Source organism: Podarcis vaucheri (assembly GCF_965113315.1).
Source record: "Podarcis vaucheri genome assembly, chromosome: 5".
Classification (NCBI taxonomy): Eukaryota; Metazoa; Chordata; class Lepidosauria; order Squamata; family Lacertidae; genus Podarcis; species Podarcis vaucheri.
This window is the reverse complement of record NC_138763.1, coordinates 94685514-94708446: the sequence shown is the minus strand read 5'-3', so window position 1 is coordinate 94708446 and position 22933 is coordinate 94685514. Positions and strand designations below refer to the sequence as shown.

Sequence of the window (22933 nt, the reverse complement as noted above, 5' to 3'; positions counted from 1 at the left end):
GCTGCCAGGATATAATGCAGCCCATAATTGCCCAGTTAAAACAAATTACATGAAGTCCTGGTATTATCAACTTATCTAAATCTGCTCATAATACAACCAATAATTAAATGCCAAGAACACTGTGCAAAAATTGTAACTCAATCATTGTTACTTCAGTCTTTGTAATGACCACATTTTGGATTAATAGTCCCCCCCCCTCCATAATGTTGCCACAGAGACAGGGGAATATCTCTGGCTGTTGAAAATACCTTGAAAGTAAGTAGACTTTTTAGGAAACACAAGACTTTGGCATCTGCTAGGATTAAGCCTCATTGGTAGTGAGAGATGCTGCGGCGGTAAGAATATCTGTGTGGAATCTCTCTTCCAACAATACATTTATTATCTTGCTATGCTAAGGATTATTGACCTAACAGTGAGATTTAGTGCACAGCCCTAGTTCAAAGTAAGATAAACATCTTAGTCCACCCACGACCAGAAAACCATGCCAGTTGGGGAAAGTGGGAACTGCCCACGCCATGAAACTTTGAAACTTCTGTGAATGTGCGTTTGCATAGTTAACATGCAAAAAAGGCCTGCCAGAACCATAATCTCTTGTTAACTGCATTCATCCAACTTACCTAAATCGGACTTTTTACACCGGAACAGAAAAAGCTCGTGACACTTGTGCAATAACACTCACCCAAAATCGACTTGCAAAGCATTTTCCGCATATGTGTGTGAAAATATTTCAAAAACATACGACTGTCTTGGCAGCTGCTGTATTTGTTAGCTAATCTGGTGCCATTTATTTACGTTTTTAAGTGCTGGGATTTTCATTACTTCTAAGCTTTACATTCCTTCCCCGGAGCTCAATTGAATTTGACTTGAGCTCAATAAGGTGGACAAGAACGGAAGAAATCTTTGGACCAAGAGCCCCCTGCTGGCTTCCTGCAGACTTGGCAGGTCTCCAGTTTTTATTCCATCGCAGCAGGCAGCTTTTCTGAAATGTGATTGGTGCATATTGCTAAAGACCTTTCTTTTTCTGTAACCATTTCTTAGTCATACTTTATAAGAAGAGCCTGCTGAATCAAGCTAATGAAGCATCTAGTTCAGGTAAAAAAATAATAATAAAAAGGTAAAGGACCCCTGGATAGTTAAGTCCAGTCAAAGGTAACTGGGTGCAGCACTCATCTTGCTTTCAGGCCAAGGGAGCCAGCGTTTGTCCACAGACAGCTTTCTGGGTCATGTGGCCAGCAGGACTAAACCGCTTCTGGTGCAACGGGACACCGTGACAGAAACCAGAGCGCACAGAAACACCATTTACCTTCCCGCCACAGTGGTGCCTATTTATCTACTTGCACTGGTGTGCTTTCAAGCTGCTAGGTTGGCAGGAGCTGGGACAGAGCAACGGGAGCTCACTGTCACAGGGATTCGAACTGCTGACCTTCCGATCGGCAAACCCAAGAGGCTCAGTGGTTTAGACCACAGCGCCACCCGCATCCCTGCCCCATCTAGTTCACACAGTGGCTGACCAGATGCCACCTCGTCGTTCTTTCTCCCCTTCTGCTGCATCCATCTATTAAATCATAACCACCATAGTATAATCTGATTACTTCTGTAGCTCGAATACTGCTCGCAGGTTTATCGTATTATAATATTCCTTTAAATAGTCTGGATAGAGTCTTCCCATTGATGTGGCAGGAGAGGATGGCAATTGTGACAGGAAGATTTAAGGACCATCAAAGAATGGTAGGATGGTATAGTATAGTAAAGTATCAAGGGTTTTTTTTTAAATTTGCAGAATATGGTATTCACCTCTACAAAGTCCCATCCTTATTTCAGACATCGTGATATACTGATATATCGCTGTTTAGCTGGTGAAATATTGCAATGTTTGAAAACTAGCTGTCACCCAGCCCTAATGAATAGATCTCATTCCAAAATGAGCATCAAGTGATACTGCAAGCTCACACTTCTTACTAAGTTTGTAGACATACTTAAGGCACATATGTAAGAGGCTCATTTATATTTTGGGACTGATTCATGTTCTTATGGAGCTGCATTGTTTTATACGTTCTGGATGAACATATTTATAAAGTAGTTGTGATTCATGTTACAAATCAAGTGTTGTTTCTTTTTGTTTTCCAATGTATTTCTTACCAGTAAAAAAAAAATCCAAGCAAATTTTTATTCTGAAAGTGGGGCTCAGAGAGAAGAGTCTGAGAACCATTGATCTAAGTCATTGATAAAAAAAAATACTGAAGAATACCAGACAAAGGAGTAAGATAGGGCTCACTCAAAACCTTCCTCCAGTTTGACGATAAGCACTTTTCCCAGTACAGTCTTCCAGCCAGATTGGGAATCTACCTGACCACATTGCCAACCAATCTTATATCTAGCCAGTTTGCTAATGAACAACCCTGGAGAACTTTGCCAAATGCTTTGATGAAAACAAGATAATCATGCTCACTGCATTTCCAAAGTTCACTATGCTAGTAACCAGAGCAAAGATTGGTCTGGCAGGACTGTTTGCCAAAACAGAAAGCAGGGATATTCTGGCCTCTTCCACTGCTGGGAATCTGCATCAAAACAAGTGGGAGATCAACCTTCACCCATTCTGTGGCATTTCTCTAAGCAGAGCCAAAGATTGGCTGTTGCAAAAGGCAGGAGCTTTGCTGGAGCTCCGGTAGAAGGCCGGAGAAGAGGAACTGACAACGTCCTTTCTTTCCAGATTGCGTCAACATATTCCTAATCTGATAGTCAACATAATGCCTTCTCTTTCACAGAGATTTGTCCAAGCTATCCTTACCCGTTTTTCCTTGGCATTCAGAAGAGTTATTTTGTGATCTCATACTACTGTCCTGGCATGGGTGTGAATTATTTTCAACTTTCCAGACCTATAAGAGCAGAAGAAAATAGATTTAATAGTAGGATTGTCACCTGAGAGAGGGATGTCTCACTCCGCCCCCCGTTCATTCTTGGTCTTCTACCAAAAGCTATTTAAAAAAACCTTTCCCATTTATTTTACTGGTTCTAACAGTCTCTGCTTATTTGGACCAACTTTTACTGTTGGTGGTGATGAATTTTGACTGCTCCAAAATGGTTAAATTTCGTTATGAGCCACCTTGAACTTTTAATGAGGAAAGGTAAGGTGGTGATATTTTAAAATAAAGGAAAATAAAGGTCATCAGAACTTAAAAGATAAATACAATAAGCTTCAATAATAAACTTTAATAATTATTAAATCAACTTTAATAATAAAGCATGTTGAATTATTACATAATCTTAAATTATGAAATAATCTTTAATAAGTATATCAGTTAAATCTGCTTTCTTTTGCATAAAATTAAAAGCAATAGTATGGGGGGAGTTTTAGTGGTGAGCAAATTTGCATTGTTCCAAGCCTCAAGTTTGAAATGCTAGGCTTGCCCAAGAGTAGCCAAGATGGTGAAATTAACTACAGTGGTACCTCGAGTTAAGAACTTAATTCGCTCTGGAGGTCTGTTCTTAACCTGAAACTGTTCTTAGCCTGAGGTACCACTTTAGCTAATGGGGTGTCCTGCCCCCGCCACCGCGTGATTTCTGTTCTCATCCTGAAGCAAAGCTCTTAACTTGAGGTACTATTTCTGGGTTAGCGGAGTCTGTAACCTAAAGTGTCTGTAACCCGAGGTACCACTGTAAATGCATGCATCTAAAATATGGAGAGAGGAAAAACCCAGAGACTTTTCCTCAAGGTGGGACAAGCTGTGGAGCCCCCGAAAGTGGAAACTCCCCTGGAGAGGCGTACCTTTACAGTCCCATCTGTGTCTCCCGTGACTATAAGGCTCTGCACGTCCCAGTCAATCACTTCCATGAAGCAGCAGCACAAAATGGTGGCTCCAGGGCTGAAGGTTGCTGTAGCCAGAGGCTGTCCATTGACATTCCATAAGTAGAGGGCTGTCCCAGCACAAGAGGCAATGTCACCCTGAAACACATTGCAATACATCACTGGAGAGCACAGGGCGGGCTTAGGCATGGTCTCTCTCCAACTAAAACAGGCAAGAGTCACTTATAAATAACAAAGGTTAAAGGTTAAAAGGTAAAGGACCCCTGGACGGTTAAGCCCAGTCAAAGGCGACTATGGGGTTGCGACGCTCATCTCGCTTTCAGACCGAGGGAGCCGGCGTTGGTCCACAGACAGTTTTCCGAGTCATGCGGCCAGCAGGACTAAACTGCATCTGGTGCAACTGGACTCTGAAGGAAACCAGAGTGCACTGAAACGCCATTTACCTTCCCACCTATTTATCTACTTGCACTGGTGTGCTTTCGAACTGCTAGATTGGCAGGAGCTGGGACAGAGCAATGGGAGCTCACCCCGTCACGGGGATTCGAACCGCCGACCTTCTGATCGGCAAGCCTAAGAGGCTCAGTGGTTTAGACTACAGCGCCACCCGTGTCCCCTCACAATACATCACAAGGCAGGCTTAGGCATAGTCTGTCCACCAACACAGGCAAGGGTGACTGGTAGGTAACAAAACGACCATTACGGCAAGAAGGGATGTGAACCTGCATCTTTCTGGTTAAAATTCAATAGTCTTGCCAATATACAACGCGAGCCTCACGAAGCCAGAATCCAGAAATTCTGAACTGATAAAGTTAGAAGGAGCCCTGCATGGATCATCTAATTCACCACCTGCGAGGCAGGAATCTCAGCTAAAGCATCCATGGCAGATGGCCATCCAACCTCTGCTTAAAAAGCTCCAAGGAAGGAGAGTCCACCACCTCCCGAGGGAGACTGTCCCACTATCAAACAGTTCTTACTGTCAAGAAGTTATTCCTTGGTCGTGCTGGTCGATGATCTAGAATCATAGAATCATAGAGTTCGAAGAGACCACAAGGGCCATCGAGTCCAACCCCCTGCCAAGCAGGAAACACCATCAGAGCACTCCTGACATATGGTTGTCAAGCCTCTGCTTAAAGACCTCCAAAGTAGGAGACTCCACCACACTCCTTGGCAGCAAATTCCACTGTCGAACAGCTCTTACTGTCAGGAAGTTCTTCCTAATGTTTAGGTGGAATCTTCTTTCTTGTAGTTTGGATCCATTGCTCCGTGTCCGCTTCTCTGGATCAGCAGAAAATCACCTTTCTCCCTCCTCTATGTGACATCCTTTTATATACTTGAACATGGCTATCATATCACCCTTAACCAGCCTCTTCTCTGGCGGGCTAGGGACAAAGGTGAGAGCTGTTTCCTAGTTCTGCTGGATCTCTCAGCAGCTTTTGACACCATCGACCATAACATCCTTCTGGACCGTCTAGAGGGGCTGGGAGCTGGGGGCACTGTTATACAGTGGTTCCGCTCCTTCCTCCTGGGCCGTGTCCAGAAAGTGGTGTTGGGGGATGAGTGTTCAGACCCCTGGGCTCTCACTTGTGGGGTGCCTCAGGGTTCCGTCCTCTCCCCCATGCTTTTTAATACCTATATGAAGCCGCTGAGAGAGATCATCAGGGGGTTTGGGCTGGGTGTTCATCAGTATGCAGATGACACCCAGCTCATGTCCATGGAGGCACAGGTCAATTCTGTGTCCAAGGCAGCTGTCTACCAGGAAGATTTGGAGCACAGAAGCAGTGCTTCTCCAATCCCAATGGGTTTTCCAGTTCCAGGTGTGGCGTCGAGAAGCTTAGACACACCTCTGCAAATAGGACATTTAGTTTAGCCCTACATTTAGTGCTGCGCCCGCGTGAGCGGTTTATTGGAGAGGAACGTCACGAGACAAGAGGCGGCCATTTCAAGCTAGCTAGCTCAGTTGGTTAGAGTGTGGTGCTGATAACGCCAAGGTTGCAGGCTGGATTCCCATACGGGACAGCTACACATCCCTAGATGACCCTCAGCAGTCCCCTTCAAACTTGGCAGTTCTATGATTCTCCTCTCAGTAAGAAACAGGCTGGCACAGGCATGGCCCTTGGCCGGGAAAAGATTCTGGTTTTCTCAAACAAATAAAATGCATGCGGAGAGGGTCACCTGTAACCATAGCTGTCAACTTACAGATTTGAAAATAAGGGACCAGCAGCCTCGAAAATAAGGGATCAGCAGCCAAAATAAGGGATTTGGGCTTAGTTTATACAGAAATCCGGCACTGATGGAGCCCTGCTGCTTTGGCTGCCACTGACTGTGTTTTGCAGGGGTTGGACTAGATGATCCTAAGGGTCTACAACTCCCACCAAAGAAGAGTGGCAGACAAAACTGATAAACGACGTCGAGATGGTAAAGCTTCCAGGCAGAATTAGAAACCAGGAAGGGGACCTCTTTAATAAAGAATGGGGAAAGTTTATAATTTAGTTGAAAGCTATTGTCAAGAGTTACATACATTGGTAGGATTGACAGAAAACTTGTAGTAAAAATTTGAACTATGGATGGACAAATGTTTTATAAAAATAGAGTTATGAAAGGGACGCAGAGGGGGAAATCACTACATTAAGATGCTGCACTGGTTGGAGGGGATGCTAAGCAGCACGTCGGGGCTGCCGTCATCCTGGCGCAAGGAGTTCCACCGGCCCTTCCCCGACCAAGAGAAGGGGGAGGGAGAGAGACTCTCGTCCACGCCACCCGCGAGCCCGGCATGAGGCGGTTGTGGCGCCGTGGCGGCCGCTGAAGCACCGCCCTTCTGCGTCCCTCCCCATCCCCTCCTCTTCCTCCTCCCTCAGGCCGCCTCCGGCTTCCCCTGGCAGTGCGGTGGAAGTCTCGCAAGAGAGGGGCTGCTTGCCCACCCACCGCCACCCATCTCCTCATGATGCACCCCTGAGGGAGAAAAGGGAGAGACGGAGACACGGCAGCTCGTGTGCACTCTCTCTCATGGCGGAGGACCCCGAGCCGCTGCTTCCCTTCTGAGCCGGGCGAGCATGAAACCCGGGAAATTTAAGGGACATCATCAATAAGGGACAGCAACGGGACACGGCGCTGGGATAAGGGAGTTTCCCGCCAAATAAGGGACGGTTGACAGCTATGCCTGTAACCAAACAGAAGCGAAAAAGCCTGGAGGCCGAATCCAGCACGGAGAGAACAGCCTGTAACAATTCCCCTCCTCCTCCTCCTGCTGCCTCAGCTCTGTCTCTGAGGCTGCTTTTAGTGCCCCCTTCTCAGCATTAAGGATACTATTAGAAACCTCTGTAAAAAGAAGAAAAATCAATCTGTCGTGTCTCAAGATGGTTTCTTGCAGGGAAGGGCACCCATTAAGTCGTCATGAAATGTTCATGGACGTGTCAGGAGGATGATGATAAATGAATATCTTACCGTTGAATCATTGATGGCAACAGCCGAGAGGCAGGCCTCGTGGCCCGGAAGCTGGGCGATGGGTGTCAGCTGGTTCAGGTCCCAGATGATACAGGATCTGTCGGCGGATCCGCTCACGATGATGCTGTAGGAGGTGGAGGCAGCCAAGCAGGTCACGGGCTGCGTGTGCCCGTGCAAAGGCTGGGAGACGAAACAAGCAGAGACCACAACAAAGGGAGACACTAATTTAGTACCAAGCCACAAGGCTTCCTTCAGTTTGCAAAGACAAATGGTCTGTTCCACAGGGAGAGAGAAATCTTCAGCAGAGAACGGCATTCTTTAATGCAGGGAGCAGAGAAGCCGATGCAACACATTGCAGAGATTTGAGAAACAACCCCAGAGCAACTAGATACCTGCCCCAGCAATTTCCCAAGAGGGATCAAGTGTGTTGCAAGAGAGAGCTCCTTGTCGCCGTCCTTAACTGGGAGACTTGTCCTAATTCGCAGCAAAATAATTTCCCCTGCCGTGTCAGTAATGAGACATGATATAAGCAGACACATACACCTGCCTGGCACCGCTACAATTCAGAGCGAGGGGGTTTTGTGTTTGGGGGGGGGCTTTAAAATCATTCGATCGAGCATTCTCTTAGAACGACAGCGCTACAAGCACACCAGTGAACTTGACCTGCCTGTGATGCATGGAATAATGTGGAGCAATGCTGTTAAATTAAAACACTGCAGGTGTTCAGTCTGTGGCTTCCATGGTGTTATGTACTGAGCTGACTCAATGCAATTCTGGGCTGCATCAATAGGAGTATAGCATCTAGATCAAGGGAAGTAATAGTGCCACTGTATTCTGCTCTGGTCAGACCTCACCTGGAGTACTGTGTCCAGTTCTGGGCACCACAGTTCAAGAAGGACACTGACAAACTGGAATGTGTCCAGAGGAGGGCAACCAAAATGGTCAAAGGCCTGGAAACGATGCCTTATGAGGAACGGCTAAGGGAGCTGGGCATGTTTAGCCTGGAGAAGAGGAGGTTAAGGGGTGATATGATAGCCATGTTCAAATATATAAAAGGATGTCACATAGAGGAGGGAGAAAGGTTGTTTTCTGCTGCTCCGGAGAAGCGGACACGGAGCAATGGATCCAAACTACAAGAAAGAAGATTCCACCTAAACATTAGGAAGAACTTCCTGACAGTAAGAGCTGTTCGACAGTGGAATTTGCTGCCAAGGAGTGTGGTGGAGTCTCCTACTTTGGAGGTCTTTAAGCAGAGGCTTGACAACCATATGTCAGGAGTGCTCTGATGGTGTTTCCTGCTTGGCAGGGGGTTGGACTCGATGGCCCTTGTGGTCTCTTCCAACTCTATGATTCTATGAGTCTATGAATCCTAGATCAATAGGATCCAGAATGCAGCAGTCTGATTGGTCCGCAGGAGCCACCCAATCCAGCTCTAGGTGGAAGTGAATCAACGACCTGATTGGCCTGCAGGAGCAGCCAATCAGGCTCCTGGATGAAGTGAATCAGCAACCTGATTGGCCTACAGGAACAGCCCGGAACTAGCCAATCATGCGGGGCCCATTGTGTAAATAATGTATATATAGCTAGACGTTTTGGGGAAAGTTTCGTTCATTGCTGCTATGAGCTGAATAAAGAGCATGAAATTCACACTCGACTCCAAGTATATTTCACATACTTATTCCATACTTTGGGCCAAATGACACCAGGCACTGAATTCTGTGCCGTTTCTCCCTTAAGGCTTAAAAAGAGGCAGCTGTTGAGGCTGTAGCCTGAAGCAGAAGACCTGAAGGAGGAGATAGAGTTGCCTGCACCAGCGGTCTCAGCTACTGAGGCATGGCTCCCAGGGGAACCTTGAACTATCGTCACAGGAGCCATGGGTGGGGAAATACCAATTTTCCTCTACGTCAATTTCCCCTCTTCTATACTCCTACCTGCCTAGTCACCTGTATTTCCTCGAGGGTGAAGAATTGATGACCTAGTGGGAGGAAAGCTCTGAAAAGTGATTCAAAGTGCACTTTGCATTTTCTTTTCCTTACTATACTTTCTCAGATTATCTTAATATTATTTGTTTGTGTGTTGGCTTCTTATTTTTTATTATTATTATTATTATTATTATTATTATTATTATTATTATTATTATTTTGTTTTGACAAAGTAATAATAATACATAAATAAGAATAAAAATGTGCACCCCACCACCGAGACCATTCCATTGTAACTATCCAACCTCCCAAAATTTCATCACCTCTTGCAATGATTTGACCCCTTTCTGTTTTAACAGTACAAATTCTACAAACACCCTCCATATCTCCTCAAAATCATTTCTCCTGCATATTCCCCATTGTGCCTTAATGGCACATGTTAATTTATCATTAATGGTTATATCCCACACCTCTTTATATCATTATATCATTTTATATTCTGCTTGCCCCTTCCACTTCCTAGCTATAATAATTCATGCAGCTGTCAATAAATCTGTGAGCAAGTCCTTCATAGCCTGTAAACCTTGCACCCCATCATAAATTGATGATAATGCTACCTCTGGATTTTTGGTCAGCCTTATTATTATTACTATTACTATTATTATTATTATTACTATTATCCTTTAATTTCAGTTTCATTTTTTTCCCGACTTACAAAAACAGCATTAGCAGGGCAATGGATGACTCATAATTTTAATTTTTATTAAAATTAAAAAAGCCTTTTCAAAGCCCAGAGAAGCACAAAGCATCGTCACAGTTCGATGACATATTCCAGCTAGGCAAAAGCGCCTGAGGAAGGTGGAAGATGGTCAGTGGTTTGGCTACATTTAACCCGTGGAACCTGGGTTCCCCACTGAGACCCAAAAGTGTGGATGGCAATCCAGGACTCTGATCATTTTAGGCTTTCTACCATTTGTGCCCATCACCTCCTGGCAAATAGAAGGGGAAGAAATGGAGGCAGTGAGAGATTTTACTTTTTTGGGCTCCATGATCACTGCTGATGGTGACAGCAGTTACGAAATTAAAAGATGCCTGCTTCTTGGGAGAAAGGCGATGACAAACCTAGACAGCATCTTAAAAAGCAGAGACATCACCTTGCCAACAAAGGTCTGCATAGTTAAAGCTATGGTTTCCCCAGTAGTGATGTATGGAAGTGAGAGCTGGACCATAAAGAAGGCTGATCACCAAAGAATTGATGCTTTTGAATTCTGGTGCTGGAGGAGACTCTTGAGAGTCCCATGGACTGCAAGAAGATCAAACCTATCCATTCTGAAGGAAATCAGCCCTGAGTGCTCACTGGAAGGACAGATCCTGAAGATGAGGCTCCAAGACTTTGGCCACCTCATGAGAAGAGAAGACTCCCTGGAAAAGACCCTGATGTTGGGAAAGATGGAGGGCACAAGGAGAAGGGGACGACAGAGGATGAGATGGTTGGACAGTGTTCTTGAAGCTACCAGCATGAGTTTGACCAAACTGTGGGAGGCAGTGGAAGACAGGAGTGCCTGGCATGATCTGGTCCATGGTGTCACGAAGAGTCAGACATGACTAAACGACTAAACAACAGCATCCTCATTATTTTTTCAGTACAGATACTTTGTTGGAGCGGGGCAGTATCTCCTGCCTTCCCAAGAGTCAACGGATCTCTCACTCTATAACACCAAGTGCTCTTGAACATAATCATTTTGCCTCCTGGAAATGTGAACTCGGATATCATACCTGCTTCAGGTTTAAGCAAGCGTCTCCATCTCTAGCCACGGACAGTTCCCAGACGCACAACGCAGAGCTGCTTCCAGAGGTGATGAGTGTCGTTGGTGTAGGGCACACAGCACAGAGGCAAAGCCCCCAATCAGCTGTGATTTCAAATGTGGTCACCTTCTACATACAAAGAGAGAGAAAATAAACATCCATGAAAGCAGGAACAAAGTAAAAGATCGACAAGCAAACAGCCCAAGAAATTCAGAAAGTAGGCCTGCATCAGCACCGACCCATTTAATATTATTTCCCCCAGTTAGAACGATATTATGAATGCAAATAGTAGGACCAGTGCCAGATTTACGTATCAGCTAAACAAGCTATAGCTTTGGGCCCCACTCTCTTGCCCCCCTCCCAAATATAGTAAAGGGACCCCTGACCATTAGGTCCATTCATGGCCGACTCTGGGGTTGCGGCTCTCATCTCGCTTTATTGGCCGAGGGAGCCGGTGTACAGCTTCCGGGTCATGTGGCCAGCATGACTAAGCCGCTTCTGGCGAACCAGAGCAGCACACGGAAACACTGTTTACCTTCCCACCAGAAGGTATCTACTTGCACTTTGACGTGCTTTTGAACTGCTAGGTTGGCAGGAGCTGGGACCGAGCAACAGGAGCTCACCCTGTCACGGGTATTTGAACCGCCGACCTTCTGATCGGCAAGCCCTAGGCTCTGTGGTTTAACCCACAGCGCCACCCATGTCCCCCTCCCAAATATACTTCTTCTTAATTGTATTTCAGTTCAACAATTACTTTGATAAAATCCATATTTTGTTATGTGCAAATGGCTTTAGATACCTGTTATGTCCAGAAATTACCACATAGCATTTAGTCAACACAAAAAAGAGACAATTTGTTGTTGACAAAGGACAGCTTGACATATAAAGGGCCCCATTACCTTCAGCAGCTTACGGCCTTATCAAACCTAAATCCAGCCCTGAGTCGGACGTCCATCTACCCTATCAAAACCATTCCTTAACCCTTCCTTAATGTTAAAAACCATGTGTGTAGAGCCACCCTCTTTTAATTCTGGAACCAGAATATTTTTTGTGGAGTATAGATTAACTAATGGGATAATTTTGCTGTATACAAGTTCAAAATGCTTAATTCTTTTTTTAAGACACCCTGCAACACTTCAGGAAATGACAGTATTGTTTAAAACAAATGGTTGAATTGTTATTGTTATTTTGGAAAATCCGTTTCTGTGAGCTGAGGCCTACCATTTGCACATTCTTTTGCTTCAGTGATCTCTACAGGTTTGCTTACTCCCTGTTGGAGCTAGGATCACAAGGCAATCTCTAATGACAGGCGGCTAAGGCAGCCTAGACTAAGGCAGCCTAAATAATATCATATTTTAATTATATTGAACTTCCAAATGTTCCAAGTTCTTTACACATGGCATTTTATGATCCTTAAAACAACCCCATGACAACCTCTCCTCCATATTGCTGAGGCTGAGAGGCAAATAATAGTTTGCATTATTATTATTATTATTATTATTATTATTATTATTATTATTATGTGACCTGCCAGAAAATGCTGAGGAGTGCTCTGGTTCAGGGTTCCAACCATGCCCTTTCCCAGATACTCCATTGCATTTTCTCTCTCCCTCTCTACCACTCATGTTTGGTGGCTACCAAACATACCTAGTCCTCATTGCACCTTAGTGTCCCTCCAACATTTTGTTTGTTTTGTACTTCTGCAAAACTTGGGGCTCCCCCCAGCCTGTTGGCGCCTGCCTCTTGGGTTTGGGCCCTGCTATTTTGTCTACCTAAGGAGCAGCACTCAGAGAACATTGACAATTAGTATACAAAATTTGCTTGTATATGTGTCTGTGGGCTGCCTCTCCACAAAAAGGCCTTCAAAGTGACTTCAGAGAGAGAGCGAGAGAACCCAACACAACTACGATATTTGTAAAACATCAATTGAAGCTAAAAATACACCAAGCAGCAGAACACTACAACAATAAATACTAAAGAGCCAGTGTGGTGTAGTGGTTAAGAGCGGTAGTCTCGTAATCTGGGGAACCGGGTTCGTGTCTCCGCTCCTCCACATGCAGCTGCTGGGTGACCTTGGGCCAGTCACACTTCTGTGAAGTCTCTCAGCCCCACTCACCTCACAGAGTGTTTGTTGTGGGGGAGGAAGGGAAAGGAGATTGTTAGCCACTTTGAGACTCCTTAAAGGGAGTGAAAGGCGGGATATCAAATCCAAACTCTTCTTCTTCTTCTTCAAAAGAGTAAAGGTAAAGGGACCCCTGACCATAAGGTCCAGTTGTGGCTGACTCTCTGGGGTTGCGGCGCTCATCTCGCTTTATTGGCCGAGGGAGCCGGCGTACAGCTTCTGGGTCTTGTGGCCAGCATGACTAAGATGCTTCTAGTGAACCAGAGCAGCGCACAGAAACGCCGTTTACCTTCCCGCCGGAGTGGTACCTATTTATCTACTTGTACTTTGACGTACTTTCGAACTGCTAGGTTGGCAGGAGCAGGGACCGAGCAACGGGAGCTCGCCCCGTCGCGGGGATTCGAACCGCCGACCTTCTGATCGGCAAGTTCTAGGCTATGTGGTTTAACCCACAGCGCCACCCACGTCCCTAAATACTAAAGAGGAAGAATAGCAAAAGATAAATCAGTCAATCTCAGATGGCTGAAGAAATGTCCCTGGTAGGAAAGCCAACTTAACTTTTTGTGGGGTCAAGGGGGATGCCACAAACTGGGTGCCACTACTGGAAAGTCTCTAGTTCTGTGTTGAGAGGCGAATTGTCCCCTTGTGGACTCCCTCTGATATTGGTAGGTTCTGCTGGCCCTGGTTTCTGCCTGGTTTCTGCCAGGGAGCTGGGGACTGTCTGAGGATTCTGAGCTCTAATGCCAACCCAGTTTACACAATATTCATTCCATGGGAATACCAGTAAATTTAATAGCATGGAATACAGATTCTAAAAATGCAATAGCAGCCCTGGTGTGATGTCAAGCAATGAGATCAGATTGTCAACTGAATACGATATTTCGAAGGCATAGTTTTTGGCGTTCAGTCCTGTTATTGATGTCAGATGATCTGGAAGCCGATTCTACCAACTTATTCAATACACGTTGCCAGCCCATCTCTCACTGCTTGCAACTATTGTCCACATGACCACTCAAGCAGCCCGAGGACATAATTTTGAATGTTTCTTGCAGCCATACCCGGAAACACGTTGCTGATTACCTTGTCTGACCCGGAAGCAGCTAGGCAGCAGGTGAAGTCATCGAAACCCCAGCAAAATACTTTATTCCACTGTGGGGGGATCAAAATTTTGTTTTTCCCCACGGCCAAAGTTCCCTTTTCAGTACATACAATGTGACCCACAGGTCCTTGAGGTGCGTCTGCATAGGGAAGGGGAAGAAGAAAAGGAAGTAACTCTTTTGATGCATCTGCCTTTAGAAGGAGAGAGGGAAATCCAACTGGCTCATTCCCAAAGGTCAAGAAGGGAATGGAAGATAAGGGAAATATTGGTTCTTCAAAGCCAGAATGAAGTGGTGAACTATAAATGCTCCTCTCTAATTGGTACATTTGCCTGACTTACTCCTTTGGCTGATGATAATAGGAGCTGTTCCCTAGCAGCTCCCTGCATCAGTTCGTTCTCTGCCTGATGGATGGAGCCAGTCAGGTCTTCCCTTTGCCATTATGTAATTCCTGGGAGACAAACAGTGGAGCCTCTCAGTCGCTTTTGGTCCCTTGGCCACTGGGCAGGTCCAGAGTTTTTAACTTTTAGATCTGCTCGTAGGGAACCTGATCCCATCAAACAAATGTGCATTGAATCTCAGCAATGGCCATCATCAGGTGCTCTTCCACGCCACCCCACCCCGCTCTAAAGTCCCCAAACAATATGTACCTTTGACAGCAACCGACGAAGGCTTCAGATTACGCAGGTTGTTGAGTGTTGGAGGCAACTGACTAGCTGTTTGAGAGAAGAGTATGCTTTCTCTGCTCATTGGATGCTTCCCCAAGGTATTCCTGGCTGGGTGTGGTTTGCTGAAAAGCTGTGAAGAAGAAAAAGTAGCCAAAAAATACTTCAGCATTATTATATTATATTATATTATATTATATTATATTATATTATATTATATTATATTATATTATATTTACATACCCCGCTCGTCTGGCTGGGTTTCCCCAGCCTCTCTGAAAGGCTCCCAACAGAATATTAAAAACACGATAAAACATCAAACCTTAAAAACTTCCCTAAGATGTTTTTCTAAACTTCTAAAAGTCAGGTAGTTGTTTATTTCCTTGATATCTGATGGGAGGGCATTCCACAGGGTGGGCACCACTACTGAGAAGGCTCTCTGCCTGGTTCCCTGTAACCTCACATCTCGCAGGGAGGGAACCGCCAGAAGGCCCTCGGAGCTGAACGATGGGGGTGGAGATGCTCCTTCAGGGCTGAGGCTGTTTAGGGCTTTAAAGGTCAGCACCAACACTTTGAATTGTGCTCAGAAACATACTGGGAGCCAATGCAGGTCTTTCAGGACCAGTGTTATATGGTCTCGGCGGCCACTCCCAGTCCCTAGTCTAGCTGCCACATTCTAGATTAGTTGTAGTTTCCGGGTCACCTTCAAAGGTAGCCCCACATAGAGCATGCTGCAGTAGTCCAAGTGGGAGATAACCAGAGTATGCACCACTCTGGTGAGACAGTCCACGGGCAGGTAGGGTCTCAGCCTGCGTACCAGATGGACCTGGTAGACAGCCGCCCTGGACATAGAATTGACCTGTGCCTCCATGGACAGCTGTGAGTCCAAAATGACTCCCAGGCTGCACACTTGGTCCTTCAGGGGCACAGTTACCCCATTCAGGACCAGGGAGTCCTCCACACCTGCCTGCCCCCTGTCCCCCCAAAACAGCATTTCTGTCTTGTCAGGATTCAACCTCAATCTGTTAGCCACCATCCATCCTCCAACTGCCTCCAGACACATTGCACAAATGTACCTATCTAAGTCAGCTTATGCACACTCTATACAAATCATTGTCCTCTTTGGTTCTTATTTTCCGGGTGTGTGGTGCATTTTCTTCCTTTTGGCAATGTATAAGTAGCCATTGGGGGGGGGCTGTTCCCAAGTCTCAGGGCTGCTGAGAAAACAATGACGCTCTTCAACAGGATTTTCCCCACTGTGGAAGGCGATATACAAAGCAAAGCCCTTCCGGATGACAAGGATGTGCAACCATGCGTCAGTACACTCCAACTTTCGTTGGCACTTCTTCCGGTATTTTTGATTCTGTTGCAATTTTGCACAAGCCTTCCTTCTATTCCTTTCTCCTATGCACACAGTGCACAACAAATCTTATTAATATTCTATCAGGTGCTATTAACTTGTGAAAGGCAGGATAAACGTGCCACAGGGAAGGAGGGAAGGAAAACACCCCGACTCTTGCCACTCAGAACAGGATTGCTTTTCATCGCTGAGTGCTTAGTCATAAAATGGGCCAGACCCCAAGACTGGATGCACGAAGCAAACACGTTTTCAAAACGATCAACAGAGGGCAGCTGAAGTCAAGGCAGCCCTATAACGGAAAGGCTCAGTTTGACATATTCCTCCTTTCCTGTTTCTAATCTGTGTACCACCCTATACCCACATGCCTCAGGGGGGTTCACAACATAAAATCATAATATAAAAACACAAAATACATAATAAAAACAAGAACAATAATTCCCTCCTCCCCAACACGTTTTTAAAGGGCACCGGATGTCTATCAGCCAAAGACTTAGTTAAAAAGGGACTGTTATTATGCTTCTCATCCTAAGAGTGTTTCCTTGGAAGCAGATTTCGCTGGTTTTCCATGGTGCGCAGTGGGATTTATTTCCGAATTAAGTGCGCTTTAGGATCTCATACCCTCTGCAGAACTGAATACCCTCTTGGTGCTCATTAATGTGCAGTGGCAGCAACCATGCCCATCGTTTCAACACGGATGCTTCCATCCCTTTTCATGGTACTAATTTGCACCATGCCTTTAAATAGGAGGTACAGCCCCCTATCACAAAACCCCAGGACGGCCAGTCTCTGCCTGCAGCAGAAGCTCTGCAGAGAACGCTATCAGCAACTCCTTGCAGAGTCATCTCACTTTGAAAAAGGCTGGGGGAAAGGAGGGGGACAGAAATGGGACGGCTTTGTATTCTGTTGATAGCCTTTGCCGAGTGCTGTGATTTGTTTTCCATACAGATAAACCATTTAGATCAGCTTCAAACAGGACACAGGAATGATGCTTCCAAGTTATCGGCAACCACGAGAGATTCTAAGTGGGACAAGGGAGACCAGATGCAGGCTGCTCAGAAATCAGAGCTCAGGGAGCTGAAAATGCTTGCGTCTGTTCCCAGTGTTGCTTTGCGCCAGCTGGTTGGGAATAAACGGATTGCAGTGGGGCTGCCCCCAAGGAGGGAAATATGTCAACTCTGATTGGAGAAACTGGGGACCAGCATCTCAGTACAGGCTCCTTAAGAATAGCAGTGGAAGGTCGAGAGTCAACAAGAGATGCACACACACACACACACACACACACACACACACACACACAACTTCATTCTGTGATGCAAGGCACCTCGCACGGCCATTCGTGCTGTGCGGTCTCTTTCTCTTAAAAAGTGTTATGTACTGAGTTGAATAGGCTCCAAAATGCAGCAGTCTGATTGGTCCTAGAACAATAGGCTACAAAATGCAGCAGTCTGATTGGTCCTAGAACAATAGGATTCAGAATGCAACAGTCTGATTGGTCCTAGAACAATGCAGCAGTATGACTGGTCTGCAGGAGCCACCCAATCCAGCTCCAGATGGAAGTGAATCCACAACCTGATTGGCCTACAGGAGAATTCTGGAATTAGCCAATCACGCGCAGCCCATTGTGTAAATAATGTATACAAAGCAGATACTTTGGGGGTAACATTCATTCCTCCTCACCACTAGGAGCTGAATAAAGAGCATGAAATCCACTCTCGACTCCGAGTCTATTTCAAAAAGCCTCAAGCATACAGCATCCATGCAAAAGCTCTCAGCCAAGGTAGATATTCAATTTGCAGTCTACCTGCTGAAGATGAAAGAAACAAATCAGGACTTTACTGGTAGATTGCCCTACCACCTGGAGCCCAGATGCATCCCCAGGTTAGATCATCAGTAGCTGCTGATATCCTGCAAAATCCTATAATTCTGCGTCCCACTCAGGGTTCAAATTGGAGAAGGCTTTCGACTCTTGGTGACTCACTTTCCCCCCACATCTGCACTGTACCTGCTTCGGGATCTGTCCGAAGTTGCTGACAAACCCCAAGACGGTGTTTTTGATGAGTGGGTCGCTGATGCTGTCCGGGTGCACCTGATCCCCATAGAAATAGGGGTGGAAGACGTTCACAGCCTTCGCCGCAGCTGGGCCACGTTGCTTGTAACCAAAGATTAGGTCTATCCAGTGGTGGATATGGTTGCTGACGTAATCGCTCTCCAGTGCCTGAAACCCAATACTTGCCGAGTTACCTTGTTACTGAGAACACCATCCTATATTTTGCCTTTGTGGGTAGGGTCCGTGTTACTGGAATGCCCATGTAGTAGTGTGGACTCTACCACTAATCCCTGAGTTAACCCTCAAGATGTACAAATTGCTTTGGTCTTCAATGGAAAACATGGAAGGGAAAGATACCATCTCTTGGGTCAAATGTAAAAAGGTAAAAGAGTATTTGGAAATGATATACAGTGGTACCTCTGGTTACGTACTTAATTCATTCTGGAGGTCCGTTCTTAACCTGAAACTGTTCTTAACCTGAAGCACCACTTTAGCTAATGGGGCCTCCTGCTGCTGCCGCGCCGCCGGAGCACAATTTCTGTTCTCATTGTGAAGCAAAGTTCTTAGCCCAAGGTACTATTTCTGGATGAGTGGAGTCTGTAACCTGAAGCGTATGTAACCTGAAGCATATGTAACCCGAGGTACCACTGTACAGTGGTACCTCGGTTTAAGAACAGCCCTGTTTACGAACCGGAAGTACTGTCCTGGTTTGCAAACTTTACCTTGGTTTAAGAACGGAATCCAAACAGTGGAAGGGCACTGGTGGTGGGAGGCCTCATTAGGGAAAGCGCACCTTGGTTTAAGAATGGTTTTGGTTTAAGAACGGACTTCCGGAACAGATTAAGTTCGTAAACCGAGGTACCACTGTATAATGAATTTTAAAAAAATCTTTTAAAGTACCTTTCCAAAAAAAACCCAGAGTCCTTTTCGTTGGGGATAATTCAGAGGAGAATTCCCAGGTGTCAAAAAACGGTTATTTATGTACGCCATTAATGCGGCCCGTGTTTTGCTAACAAGCGATGTCCCAACCAATAATAATAATTTATTATTTATACCCGCCCATCTGGCAACATAAACTATGGAATATGCACAGCTTGCAGACTTAACATATGAATAAGAGAACAAGAAGAACACACGTTTAAAGAAGACTGGAAAATGTTTACTGAATATATAGGTGAAAATTGTGTACATTTAAAAACACTGGTAGCGTTAAGATAAATTCAACACTCTAAATAAGTTTTGATGGATGTAACAATGGAATATTGAATGGTTTAGTTCATGTAAAATATGCATGGGTATATGGTATGCAAAATGAACCATGGAAAGAGAAGAAAGGAAGTTGTTGACTGAAGGTTTTTTAAATGAATATTTTGAAATGTAAATTAGAATAAATAAATAAAAATTACCGTACATACAAAAAAAAAAATGAAAGGTCTCCCAAATTGAGTACCAAAGAATGGCTCATTTCACAAAAGCAAGTTCACAATATGGAAGCGGCGCAGAGTGGTTTTCTGGATACTGTCCTCAGTGTAGATTAAATCAAATGGGGGGTGGTTTGATTCTTAAAAATCTTCATCTGAATCAAGAGAGACCTCCATTGGGGATACTTTAGTAGGAGGTGGGCACATTGTTAAAGAACTGTGAAAATGTTTTTGGTTTTTTTGAGAATGAACTCACTCAAAATTGTGCTTCATTCATTTGTCCATGGCAAATAGCCAGTTCCAAATACAGTGGCACCTCGGGTTAAGTACTTAATTCGTTCCGGAGGTCCGTTCTTAACCTGAAACTGTTCTTAACCTGAAGCATCACTTTAGCTAATGGGGCCTCCTGCTGCTGCCACCGGAGCACAATTTCTGTTCTCATCCTGAAGTAAAGTTCTTAACCTGAAGAACTATTTCTGGGTTAGCGGAGTGTGTAACCTGAAGCATATGTAACCTGAAGCGTATGTACCGGTAACTCAAGGTACCACTGTAGCTATAAATGCATCAAAGTTTGGCTGAAATCTCTTGAGAATAAATGAAGCAGATATAAAACTGACCAACAGAGTTAGGGCTGAGGGAGTGCTGAGTGTCTGTGAACAGTAGCCAGCAGACAAAGAAAAAAGGTAGCGTTAATATATATTTTTTTCATGGATCCTCCCCATTACTACTCCTGGGCCAGAAAGCAAATTTAGCGGGCATTCAGTTCGACGTAAATATGTGGTGCTATTTTTGATCGGCCATCAGCCCCCAAAACATCCAAACAGCATGCCTTGTCATACTGACCTGTCTATGCAAGCTGATAAACTTATGAGGGCTTCCTTCTGCCCAGGGTGGCAACAGCACGTCACCCAGTGAGGTCCCATCTTGCAAGCTTCCTGCAAGCGACCAAAAAAACATTATTTGATAATAATAATAATATTTTTTTATTTATACTCTGCCCTCCCCAGCCAAGACTGGGCTCAGGGCGACTAATAACCAATAATAAAAACAAGCTGATTAAAATACAATTTAAAAGATTAAGATACAAAATTAAAACATTAGGGTGCAATCTCTTCATAGGAGGAGAAAGGAAAAAGAAAGAGGGGGAGAGAATCAAACTGATTCTGAGCCAAATGCCAGGCGGAACAACTCTGTCTTACAGGCCCTGCGGAAAGAGATCAGATCCCGCAGGGCCCTGGTCTCATGAGACAGAGCGTTCCACCAGGCTGGGGCCAGTGTTGAAAAGGCTAACCTGACTTCCTTAGGGTGTTGCTATTTATGGACCTTAAGGTCTTCCGTGGGGCATACCGGGAGAGACGGTCCTGTAGGTACGAGGGTCCTAGGCCATGAAGGGCTTTAAAGGTCAAAAGCAGAACCTTAAATCTGACCCTGTAATCCACCGGGAGCCAGTGGAGCTGGAAAAGCACTGGGTGAATATGCTCCCATGGCAGAGACCCCGTGAGGAGCCTCGCTGCAGCATTCTGCACCCGCTGGAGTTTCTGGGGCAGCTTCAAGGGCAGCCCCGCGTAGAGCGAATTACAGTAGTCAAGCCTGGAGGTGACCGTCACATGGATCACTGTGGCCAGGTCGGGGCAGGAAAGGTAAGGAACCAACTGCTTGATGCGGCGAAGGTGGAAAAATGTCGCCTTGGCTGTTGCTGTAACCTGCGCCTCCATGGAGGCGTCAAGGATTTGATTCCTGAATGTTGTTTAACCTTGTCTGAAGGCTGATCCACGTGTACTCTCTCCTTTCCACGACATGTTGGAGAAGGCAGGTTTACAGTTTTCACATTAGGTTGGGGAGAACCAGTTTTACATCTCCACTCAGATGACTGGCTAGTCTTGGACAACTCTCTCTCTCTCTCTCTCTCTCTCTCTCTCTCTCTCTCTTGGCCTAACCTATCTCCCCTAGTTCTTGTTACAAGTCGAGTGCCTGCCCCTCTTTCTGCTGAGTGGAGTTCCAGGCACTCACCCAGGGTCTGTGGTCCTTTGGAGAATTGAGACACAATGGAGACTGTCGTTGCTTTAAGAAATATGGTTTATTCACCTATTTACACCTTCAGTCTGCATGGAGCTCTTACAGCATGGTCCTTTTAAGAGGGGCTTGTCCCCCATAGCAGTGCAGCCATGGAGTCCAAGGCATCTCTCCAGCCAGCCTTCAGCCAGCCTGCCCAAGATGGATCCTGGTCTTTCTTCTTCTACCCAGAACACCCTGCTAAAAACACTCTTTTCTTGTCACCTCACACCCAGTTACCCTGGCAGCCTTCCAAACCCACAGTCTCTGTTGACACCTCAGGACAAGGGAGGGAGGACAGTTCTCCTTTATTGCCAATGGCTCTCAATAGCCCTGCATTGTTCCTTAATGGCCCTGACTTGGCCAGGTCATTTTGCATTGCCTAGCTCCGGAATTCCTCTACAGCTTGTATTTCCCTCTTCACATCCCAAATAATCAAAATGCTACCATTTATAAATTTCTGGGGGTTAGAGGGTCCCCCCCAAAAAAAGAAAATCTATAACATTATTATGTGCATAAGAAAGAGGAGGAAATCAGCAAGATAGAAATGATATACATAAATAATAATAGTAAAAAGATACAACGTTGAAATGTCAGTGCCACACAATTCATACATCTGGGGAACATAAACAGTTTAGAAATAATTGAGAATGCATTATATAAACAAGAAACAGACAGCGTAACAGCAGGAATGCAACAAGTGTGTAAATCAAATAATACACTGTTCAGTCTCACTGAAGAAACCATTCCAAAATGATAAATGATCTCAAAGAGAGATTCTTTGCTGCTCATCCAAAGGTGGAACAGCACATTTCATAGATCCTTACTCATGAACAGAAATTGATCTAGTTCAACTTGGGCAAGACACTACATTAACCATATTGCGTTGTGTGCCTCCTTCCTTATTTTGTTTTAGTAATGAGAACTGTGCCAGTGATGCAATCATCTTGGAGGTGGGAGCAGGGTGGTGGTGGGGGAATATTTCCTTTGATCCTGGGATTATATGCCAAGGAATATTACCTCCTAAGACTTCTGACTGCATGGAGTCTGGGCTCCTCCCTGCAGCTTTGCACCTCCGATTAAAAAATGCACATCTGAGCACAGATTTGTGGTTGTCTAGATCAGTGTTTCCCAACCGGTGTTCCGCGGCACACTAGTGTGCCGCGAGATGTTGCCTGGTGTGCCGCGAGATGTT

At 45.3% G+C, this 22933-nt stretch overlaps 1 protein-coding gene across 2 annotated transcripts in view; it reads right to left on the bottom strand.

Annotated features, from left to right (window-relative positions):
* The window catches only part of WDFY4 (WDFY family member 4), a 202852-nt gene that overhangs the window by 2878 nt on the left and 177041 nt on the right, over positions 1-22933 (bottom strand). For both annotated transcript variants that reach the window (XM_082222996.1, XM_082222997.1), the window contains 8 exons: positions 20530-20621; positions 18221-18433; positions 14844-14991; positions 14177-14334; positions 10945-11103; positions 7247-7426; positions 3767-3943; positions 2789-2876 (listed from right to left, as the gene is read on the bottom strand). In XM_082222996.1, coding sequence (XP_082079122.1) covers positions 2789-2876; positions 3767-3943; positions 7247-7426; positions 10945-11103; positions 14177-14334; positions 14844-14991; positions 18221-18433; positions 20530-20621 — 1215 coding nt within the window. The remainder of the gene's footprint in view (positions 1-2788; positions 2877-3766; positions 3944-7246; positions 7427-10944; positions 11104-14176; positions 14335-14843; positions 14992-18220; positions 18434-20529; positions 20622-22933) is intronic.